This window comes from Myiozetetes cayanensis, unplaced genomic scaffold (assembly GCF_022539395.1).
Source record: "Myiozetetes cayanensis isolate MyiCay16 unplaced genomic scaffold, myiCay2020 scf3, whole genome shotgun sequence".
Lineage (NCBI taxonomy): Eukaryota > Metazoa > Chordata > Aves > Passeriformes > Tyrannidae > Myiozetetes > Myiozetetes cayanensis.
The window spans coordinates 62,213,365-62,223,980 of NW_026087521.1; the positions used below are offsets into that span (position 1 = coordinate 62,213,365).

Here is a 10,616-nt window from a genome sequence, read left to right on the forward strand (position 1 = left end):
CGAGCTGGATACAACTGAGGGCCCTCACCTGTGGGAAGGGCACATCCCTTCAAGAGGAGTGTTAAAGGAACTGTTAGTAATTCCTGGGCAGGACTGCTCCATGAGGCAGGACTGCTACGACAGCTGCTTTCTCTGCAGCCAGATAACAAAGGGACAGTCCCTGCAGAGATCCAGACTTGAGACTGGGAGCCTTCCTGTGTGTGCAGGATCTAACCCAGCAGGAGCTCAGCAAGAGGCAGCTGTGATCTCAATGCTTCTCCAGTGAGAACCCATTTCCCAGATTATGTGAGTAATTGCCATCTTGATGATCCCACTTCTACAAGTTTCTTTTATCTTACAGCAATTAACATGTAAATCTGATTTTTTTTTTCCCATGAGTCTTTTTCAAGTGGTATGAATTCCTATAAATCACTTAAATAGGAAGCTCAGAAGTGTCATCTGGATTTTCTTGCCTTAGTCATTCCCTTCTCAAATAACTCCCTTGGTGTTACAGCTTTTAGAATATGCTTTCACTTACAAAAAGTTTGTTTCAAGGGAAAATCCAGATGCTATTTTAGCAATCCAATACAAGGAAAACAAGTAACTTTAATATATCTGCTTGTCCCTGAATACAAAATTGAATGGCCCAGCAAGATTCAAAGGAGAGGAAAAAAAAAAAAAATCAAAATCAGTCACAAGTTTCTAACTTTATTTTAACAATCTTGCTTTTTAAAAAATACAAGTTCTAATTAATGCCAGGGGGATGCCAAGTGTCCATCGGCCACAGGCCTTATCTCTCACTTCAGTTTCCCCTCCTGGGAGCAGTCAACTCCTTTGTCAGGATAGCAGACAAAGAGCAATAAAATTCTAAATAACTGAGTAGTGTTACAAGGCTTGTGACAGAATCCCAAGGGACCTGTGTCTCAGTATGGCACAATTTTGTTTAGCAAAGTGTTACTGACCTGGACCAGTAATTCAGTGTTGGGAGAATGTGCAGGAGGTGTGCAAGGTGCATCAAGAGAGGTATTGCTTGCACTTGAATAGTACCACTGTCTCTCTCTTCTGCAAACGGAACAGTTATGTGGCAGAAGGGTTTAAATGGAAGAGTAAGCTCAATTACCAGAGAGAAAGAAATTCAAAAGGTGGAGCAGGCTTATAAAGAAGACACTGAAGAGCTTTGAATGGTTTTCTGTAGGAAGTAATTGCAGTAGCAGCAGAGGTGCCCTTTTAGTTGTGAGGAGGCTTCTGTGTAGCCAACTACTACAAGAGCTTTATACTCTCCAAACAGCACATCTAATACCAGACTAGAAACCATGGCACCACAAAGAACAACCTTTTCTACCAAGGAATTCTATACAACAGAAACATCATTTATAGGGTCGTCTGTCCCAGGCAACCTTTTCATCCATGGACAAATTTGAACTGCGATTTCACTGCCAATGGTTTAAGTATGCCATGGCTGGATAAATTTCAAATATGCCATTTTTCTCCATAATGTCCTAACTGGAAAAAGGCACTCACTGTTGAAACAGCAACTTCATGTGCTATGAAGGGGTACTGAAGTCAGACTTGTTAATAATTCTGCTGTGATTCTTCTATTGTCTCAACTATGTTCACACTTCAGTGTATTAGGGGTTAGCACTTCGGTGCTATCGTGAAGTTGGCCATAGGAGCAGCAAAACATAGTTGGTGAATAGCTTTTTTCCTTCACCTTGTGTTTGGCAATGTTGGTTGTTTTGGGATTTATTTTTTATTTCTTTAGCTGTTCGACTGAAACATGGAGTAGTCCTAGGTTCAGGTATCACCTCAGTCTCTCTTGAGTAATTATTTCTGAGATTTTACTGTCTACTTAATGCTGAAAAAGGAAGGTGCAAGGAAACAAATATCTGTACAAGCGTAATACACCTGCAATCACACCTCCTTTGGCCAGGAACTTTGCATCCCCTCGACACATTTCACATCACACAGGAAAAGTTCACAGTACCAAGTTTTACAATCACAGTCACTCACAGCACCAAGATTGTCCAGACAAGAAGAAGTTACCGAAGAGAAAGGCCACTGGCCAAAATTCACACAATTGCCCATGTAAGGGCTCAGGTAATAAAGCACTGGTGGGAAAATTAAGCCTAGCTTTTGCCAGCTCTCCATTGGGCGTGAGGAGAGCAGCAAGTCCCCCATCCAAGCTGCACTTCTGAACAGAACAGCACTATTGACCCATCTTTTCCAGGGGCTTTTCTAGCCCCTCAAAACCCACCAGCCACTGAGAGCTGGGCAAGAAGAGCCCCAGGGCATCCCTGCTTCTGCCTCTGGGAGCTGGAAGTTCTCAGACTGTAAACATTTTGTTGTAGCAGTCCACTGGAGCAGGCAGTTGATCCCACTCTGTGAAAAGGAAGGTGGGACAGAGGCTCAGTCCCACTGAAGCCCAAGCCCTGAAGGAGAGAATGAATGTGTGTGCGGAAGAAGTCTGGGCTGTGCCTGCAGTCCTGCTCTGGGTAGCAGTTGGTTGTGCTTTATTTCTCCTTCCCATCAGGACAGCTTGAAAAAAAAAATTTGGGACAGGAAACTGTCGTTTTTCATAATTATTGCAGCCTTGCCCAGATAACAAAACATAAGCCTGGGAGGGGCAAAGTCCTTCCTCGGAACGTGGCCTCTGTGCTCCTGCTCCCATGGGGCTGGTTTCAGGAGCAGCTGCAGCCAGGCAGAAGAGCAGGCCTTAACCCCACCCAACATTCATGGAGCTTAAAACCAAAGAAAACTGTGTTTCTATGAGAGGTTACTAACATTTAGCCTTTTCCCCTGCCTACCCTAAACCACATGCACAAGGAGGACAGGATGCCGATACGTGGGCTTCCACCAAAGCTCGAGGAACCCCTCTGCCTCGAGGGCTCCTGCAGCACTTTGCTTTCTGTGCTGAAAAGTGAGGTTCTCTGAGCATGGGGCCCACGCAGAGCAGCGCCAACATCCTCTGCTTTGCTGTTTGAGAGGGAGCAGCTTGCAGGCTTAACCCTGTCTCTGCTCTCTCAAGCAGGCAGGGAGGGGGGCCAGAGGAAATCTTTCCAGCCTTTCTGGCTGTGTAAAGGAAGACCCTATGCTTTGTGTAAAAAGAAAACCAATGCTGATCCCATAAACATGCATATTAACAGAGAAATGAGAGCCCCAGCACCTGGGGATGCAAGCAGTAGGCTGCTGTAAACCCTGTTCTCACCAGAAATAAATGTCTCGGTGGTTATGAAATGGGGCCTAAGCCCCGCTTCATGTCCATGCTGGATTCGTGTTTCTTCAGCATGTAAAGTCAATGTAAGATGCAAAAGGTTGAAGCACAGAGGTAGACATTTTTGGCTAGGAGAAGGTGGCTCATGGGCTTGAAGCGACCAGTTGGCCAGCGTGCTTCCAGAGGTTCCCCAGCTGGGATGCAAAGGCCTAGGAAATGGAGGCAGCAGCTTTGCAAGACCTAGGGAAACCAAAGCGTGCTTCCTTCTGTCCTTCCTCCATCCCAGAGAAACGTCTCTGCTGGTCAGGCCCCTCTTGCATCTCATTGTGGGCAGCAGGAGTTCTCAAAAGAGAGGACAAAATGCACTGGTCCCTGTTGTTTAGGAGGAAAAGGAAAAACTGTACTTTTATGGTCACAATGCAACACAATGTCCTGGCAGGGAACGGGAGGGGAAGAGTGGGACCCTCCAGACAGGGGAGAGACAGAAGCACTCGAAGAAGTCCTGTCGTGAAGGGCAGGTGTGTTTTCCGGGGACAAGTGTCATCTGTAGGCTCCTGCAGGTAGTCGGGTTTGTGCGGAGCTTCCGCTGCTGGATTCGTCCATGACAAAGGGAGGAGGGGAGTGGGAGTCTGGCAGGGAAGCCCACGTCCCCTTCCCCTGCTCGGCCACGGAGGTGGGAACCTGAGCAGAAAGGCAGAGAGACTCTGCCGGGAGCGGACCCAGAGGCGGCGGGAGCCCCTCTGGGGGCGGCGGCCAGGAGGGCTCAGCCCTGGGCGGTGACCGCCAAGGCGTTCACGTACCCGTGGGGTCCCACGTCCACGTCGGAGAGCCCGTGGGCCAGCGGGGCTGCGGCGGGGGCGGCGGCGGCGGGGCCGTACTTGGCGGGCGGCGGGGCGGCGGCGGGGCGGAGGAGGCAGCAGGTCTCCAGCGCCTCCAGCCCGCGGCAGGTCAGGAAGAAGAGGTTCTTCAGCATGAAGAGGGAGAGCGGCTGCTGGTAGCGCAGGAGCAGGAGGCAGCGGAGCGCCAGGAGCGGCGCGTCCAGCAGCCCGGCGGGCAGCAGGAGGTGCAGGGCGAGGCGGGCGGCCCCGGGCGGGCGGGCGGCGCTGAGCTCGTAGAGCCACAGCACGGGCGAGGCCAGGCAGAGGAAGTAGACGGCGATGAGCAGGTAGCGCAGCGGGGCGGGCAGCGGCGCCGGCCGCCCGGGCTGCAGCACCAGCTCCAGCAGGGAGAAGCTGTCGAGCAGGTCGAGGCAGGTGGCGAGGAAGGCGGCGGCGGCGCGGTGCTGCGGCGGCGGCTGCGGCGGCAGGAGCAGCTGCCCGGCGCCCTCGGTGCCGATGGCCCGCAGCAGGCAGTACAGCAGCGGCGCGGACAGCGCCAGGGTGATGCGGAAGCCGGTGGTGCCCAGCGGCAGGCGCAGCTCGATCAGCTCCAGGATAGAGGTGCCCAGGATCAGCGCCGCCTTGGGCGTGAAGGCGATGGAGTAGATGAGCCAGGCGAGGTGCGCGTAGGCGAAGTCGCCGCCGCGGGGGGGGACCCCGGCCCCTCGGCCCCCGGCCCCGCGGCCGCCGGGGGGTCCGTGCAGCAGCAGCGGGTGCGGCGGCGGCGGCCCGGGGGGCGGCGGGGGCCGCTCCCGGCGGCGCGCCCGGCTGTTGCGGCAGAAGAAGATGCCCCAGCCGGCCGCCAGCACCAGGTCGGTGGCGATCCAGCTGCACCAGTACAGGTCGGTGACGGCGATCAGGTAGAGGTCCAGCAGCGCGCCCTGCCCCAGCAGCAGCACCAGGGACAGCGCCTGGAAGCCCCAGCGCCGCCCGCCCCCTGCCCCGCCGGGCCCCAGCAGTGACCCCGCCGCCGCCCCGCCGCCCCCGCCCCGCCGCCCGCCGCCGCCGCCCCGTACAGCTCCGCCGCCGTCATGCTGCGGCCCGGGCTCCCGCCGCCGCCGCCGCCGCCGCCGCTGCTGCTGCTGCTGCTGGGGAGCGGCGAGGCGGCGGCGGGCAGCGGGTGGCGGGCGGCGGCACCAGGGGCTTGCTGATGCTGATGCTGTCCTCCTCCTCCTCCTCCTCTTCCTCCTCCTCTTCCTCGGTGCTGCTGCGGGGGCTGCGGGGGCGGGGGGCCCGCGCCGAGCCCGAGCTGGACCCCGAGCCCCGCCGGCTGCCGCCGCTGCTGGAGCCCCGGGAAGAGGGGCTGCCGATCGGCGGCGTGCGGCGGCAGCGGCGGCGGTGGCGGCGGCGGCGGCGGCTGGAAGGAGCCCGAGGAGGAGGAGACCGAGCGCTGGTTGGAGGCAGCGCGGTGCATGGTCCTCCCCGGCCCCCGAGCCGGCGCGCCGGGCCCGACGGCCGCGCCGCGGCCCCGGCCCGCCCCGGCCCGCCCCCGCGCCCCGCGCCGCCGCACCGGGCCCGGCAGCGGCAGCGGCAGCGGTGCCGAGAGCCCGAGCGGCGGCAGCCGGGGGAGCCTGGGGCGGCGCCGCGCTGCAGCAGCAGCAGCTGCCGGAGCCGGGGCGGGCGGAGGGGGTGGGCTGGGGATGGGGATGGGGATGGGGCCGGGGAGCGGCTGCGCGGCCGGGGAGGGGAGGAGGGGGGCGAGCAGGGGAGGGGGAGGAAGGCGCCCCTGCCCTTGTCCCCGGGGCTGCCATAGAGCCACATCTCGGGGAGCGTGGCCCCGCTGCCTCCTGCCCCGCAGAACCCCCGTGGATGGAGCTGGCCGGGCTTGGGCGAGTCGCCCATGGACATGCCACAGCATCCAGGCAGCCACTCCATAAATGCTCCTCTTCCATAAAATCGGGATTATTTCCTCTCTCCTGGTCTTTCTAGGCTGACCAAGACAAAGGCCAGTTGGCCTGGTACAGAGCCTACAGTGAAGCACTTGCAGCTCCTCATCTGTGCTGCTGGACACTCATCTGCCCCTGCCTTCAGTCTGTTGTAAGTATTTGTTCATCAGAGGAAGCATCTTTGACCTCACCAGTTTCCTGGGTTGAGCCAATCCACATGCTGAGGTCCCTGCCCATCTTGCCATGACGGCTTTAAGTTGATGTGAATAGCCCTAAAGTTCCTACTTCTGCTGATAGCACCAATTGGGACCTTTATTGACTCACAAATAATGGCCTTGAATTGAGCTTGGCTGGCTGGATCTCCCCACCACCAGCGCCAATGACTTGGTACATCATGTTTCAAAGTGGCTTGACACTCAGCATGACTAGTCCCTCATTCCTACCTGTGCCTGCCAGTGATGAGCCAGGTGTTACCTGTCAATGATGTGATGCCCATCAAATAAACTGTACCCCCAACTGTTTGTATTAGCTACACTTTGTGATAAAGATCCAGAATAACTTGATTTTTGAACATGTTGCTAAATCAACACATGGAGCTGAGCAAAACACAGATGCTTAGTACTGGGAAAGGGCATCCAGGACAGCAGTGACAATCATCTAAGACATGTTGGTGCAGGCTCCCTGAGGAGCTCTACTCCAGTCACCGTCCCTGGATTTCTGCTCTTGACAACAAGGAGAAATCAGTCTGGGGTACTAGGAGAATTCATGCTTAAATTTGAAACAAAGAAATAATTGAGAAAGGGAGGGAGAGAACTTGAGCTGTGTTGACACAAAGATTTCTTTAGACACACAGCAATGGTCAGGAGGAAAAGCAGAGTAAGAAGAAGAGTCACAGCAAAAGCATTGCTGCCAATGGAGCTTTGAGCAAGGGGGCACAGACAAATCAGTTTTATAAAAGCATGGTCAAAACAGAGAGAAAAGGAGAAGGTAACTGGAGGCTGTGCAAGCTTTAACATAGTTACTTGGGCAGCACAGTACTGAAACAGTACCACCTCTAAACTGAGGTAGCAACACCCAGGTGTTCCCACAGTCTCCCACACTGTTTGCTATCCTGCTTCTTTGTCCAGGCTGCTGCATCCCTGCTGCCGTAACCTGCATGGCTGGGTTGCAGTCAGGATGGGGGACATCTATTTTCTGCTACACTCACATTATGTTTTCTATGCTTGGATACACTTGCCAAGGATCAGCCTTGCATCAGCGCTACTCCTGTCATTGCCTTCCTCTAACTCACCTTGTCATCGTGCCTCACATCAGAGGACACTGAACATGCATGTGCTCTCTTCCTAAGGGCTTTCTCACTAACTCCACGTTTCCATTAGCAAATAAAAGTAGTTCATTCTAAGGTCAGTAATTACAGCATATCATAAAGACCATGAGCATCCAAAAGAACAGTCTAGCCTGGAGGGTGGTGAATGGGCTGGTGCATCCAAGCCTGGTGCCAGGATTCACCCCAGGGCAGAACAGGCAGGACACCTACACAGATGCTCATGGAAGGGCCCAGGATGCAGCAGGCAGTACCAGGAGCTCTGTAACTCCGAGAAGCACCACTGGCATTTGCAAGTTTAAGATCAAGTGAGTCCAAGGAGTGCTGTTGCCCTTTATTTTCCCAGCAGGTGACTGAGTGGCAGCCTGAGGCCAAGGACCTCTCACAGCAGGCTCCCAACAGCACTGTATTTAGTCCGGGCACCTTGTGGGTCTCTGCCAAGGTCCTCGGCCCAGGCATCACACCTCTGGTACTCCCTTTGCCACACAGAGCCACAGGGCTGCCCTTCCCCAGGGGCTGCTCCCCATGATTCACATCCCACGTCAGATGCCTGGGAGGCGCTGCCATGTTGCTGCCTCCACGGTGACACAGGTGACACTAGTCCCTCTGCATTGTGGCGGCCCACAGCAACCCATCGCGGGAAAATGGCAAGATTTTGTGTGATGGAAGCAAGACAGCACCGCCCTCAGCCGAGCAGCTTAGTCTGAGCTCATTCCAGATGCAAAAAGACAGTGAACAGTGAGCTCCCCCCACTTCTTTTCCAGACACGCTCACGTTGTACTGGCTTTGCTCTCCAGCCTCTCAGGGTGTGTGGACTGTGTCAGGATGAAAGCACTGCACCTGGGCTCTGCTGCCGAGCACTGTGTGTTTTGCTGGCAAGGCTTTGTCTCTTTGACAGACTTCGCTGCCAAAGACAAATCCCTGACCAAACAATTGCTTGGACTGCAATTCTTGTACAACCCCGCTAACACTTCCCTTAGGGCTCCACGGATGGTCTCTGTTTTCTGGGCAGCAGGAGGCTCGAGGCCAGGCCAAGGAGGATGATTGCTGCCTGTGTCACTCTTTCATGTTTGAGCAGGGCCCAGTGCTCCTTGACAGATGTCCGGAGTTGCCCAGTTCAGGATGGTTCAGAGTGGCAGGGGCGTTGTGAACAACACCAACTGTGCCTCCCGATTTGGTTTCCACCAAAAGGCTGTGTTAGATGGCAGTGAAAGTGTGTCTGGTCCAGGTTAGAGGGCATAACCACTTTCTTATGTTCTGGATCCTGGCCTTTATCTAAAGTGGGTGCATTCACCTGACACTTCTCAGGGTATGCCAGTACTTGTGCCACTGGCACGATTCATGTGTGGTCAGTCCTGAGAATTAACTAGACTGGTATTGCTCCTACCACGTTTACCTGTTCCACTGGAAGAAGAGTTTTCCATTGCTATGAGAGGACGTGGAGTGAAAACCAAGCATCCCTCTGGGCTGCTCAGTGCAACAGCCCTCACGCTGGGAGGGCTGGTCCTGCCCTACCTGGGCAGCAGACGGTGACAGCTCTGCCTCGTTGGCTCTCATCCGCTGGGTTTCCTGGGCAATGCTATTCCCTGTGTGCCACAGGCTGGGCGTGCTCAACTTAGCCTGGCCCTGGCAGCCTGCCAAAGACACTCACATCTCCTCTGCTTTCGGTGGAGAAGCTTTGTTTCACAAAGGCTGTCTGGTGTCTGTCCCACCTGCCTGGCTAAGTGCAATTGGGTGGCGATCCCTGGGCTTTGGGAGGGATGGGCTCTTACCCACAGCTGGGCTGCTGATCTGGGGAAATGGGCTCTGACCTGGCAAGCAGGTGGTGTGGTGAGCCCAGCCCAGGGGAGCCGGGGTGGAGCTCTGTGCTAAGTGAAAGGGCACCTCCTGCACTCCAGGATCACAGTCCTGCTGGGCTGAGGCTGAGCAGGACAAGAGGAGGCTTTTGGAAACAGCTCTCCAGAGCCCAAAGGAGACCTGTTGGGGCTGTGAAGGTCCCTGTGTCCAAGGTGGGCAGGTGGGAACAGGGACCTGCAGCTATGGGCAGCTCTGAGCAGGGATGAGGGAGCACCAGGATGCAGGGTGGGAGCTCAAGGGCTTCCTTGGGCTGACCACAGGCTCCAGCACTGCAAAACCAACCCAAACAAACAGGTGAGAATAAGAAAAGAGCTTGTATGTGGGAAAGGAAGCAGAAACTGAGCCTGTGCCTTAAAATGGGAGTGAGGGGAGAAATTTCTTCTACTCGAGAAGGCACTGAAGAGCTTTTTGTAGCACACTGTAGGATGAGATGTGACAAGTTGATGCTTCCCATGTGATCTGGTTATTTAATGCAATGTGCAGTCCTTGGAAGTGTTAGTGCTTAACTATTACTGTTAAAACATTAAAAAGCTAAGCTATAAATAGCTTCTTCTCTTCAGCAGCTCCCAAGCTATGTTTCTGGGTTCTTTATGTATTGATGTGTATGCACAGTGATGTGTGTTTATACATATATTTAAAGGTAAGCAGCAGACAACAGAGTTTTATGAAATAGTCATACTGAAATGCTACCATTTCTAGTTTACACTACTAGTGGAAACAAGTAGTGTGCCCTCATATATACTCCTGCTGGGGAAAGGCAAAACTTTCTTGAGGACCGAACTTGGGAGGAAACAAAATAATGACTCAAGTTCTTGGGGGAACGGAAAGAAAAAAAGAAAAAAAAAAAAAAAAAAAAAAAAAAAAAAAAAAAGAGGCAGATATATGCCTGAAAGAAAGACCAGAAACTAAATACCTAATTATACCCTGCAGTAAGCTGTCAGAAACTGGCAGCAGTGGGAGGGAAGGAGGCAAAGCTGATCTCAGTGAGTTTGAGCATAATCTGCTCTTACCATACTTAAAATGCCTTTTGTGTGGGAATGGAAGGTTCTGGGATTCTCTGACACATGCTTTGTCCTGCACTTATCTAATCCATTCAAACGGTCAGGGCTGAAGTTACAGACAAGTGTAAAAGAGTCTCACCTGGCCAGCACCAAAATTCAGCAATTGCCTCAGCTTCTGAATGCAGTCTTTGTAACTAAACTGCTGATCCAGTATTACAGTTCAGGGAACACAGATACTCTTCAAAAGGATATACAAGTGTAACAGGCTATTGCTTGTAATTACATTTTGGTTCAAAGAGTTTTCGATGCCAGCATAAAACATCAAGACATTTCTTCCCATGCTTGTAGCAGGGTAGGGGTTTGGAGAGTGGATCTGGGGTTTGATCCTGTTATTTTGTACCTCCTCAGTCTTAGCATACAGTGTGTATTGAACTGACCCTGAGGAGAAAGTTCTTAGCAGTTGAACTGAGTGAGAGGGAA

The 10,616-nt window shown here is 53.8% G+C and overlaps 1 protein-coding gene across 1 annotated transcript; it reads right to left on the reverse strand.

Moving 5' to 3' along the window:
* Positions 1–667: 667 nt before the first annotated feature.
* TMEM121B (transmembrane protein 121B) lies at positions 668–5,482 on the reverse strand. The gene is given in 5 exon segments (XM_050324846.1): positions 668–4,036; positions 4,039–4,106; positions 4,108–5,045; positions 5,206–5,362; positions 5,364–5,482. Coding segments are annotated over 5 exon segments (1,365 nt in total). The 3' UTR covers positions 668–3,953.
* Between the last annotated feature and the right edge of the window lie 5,134 nt (positions 5,483–10,616).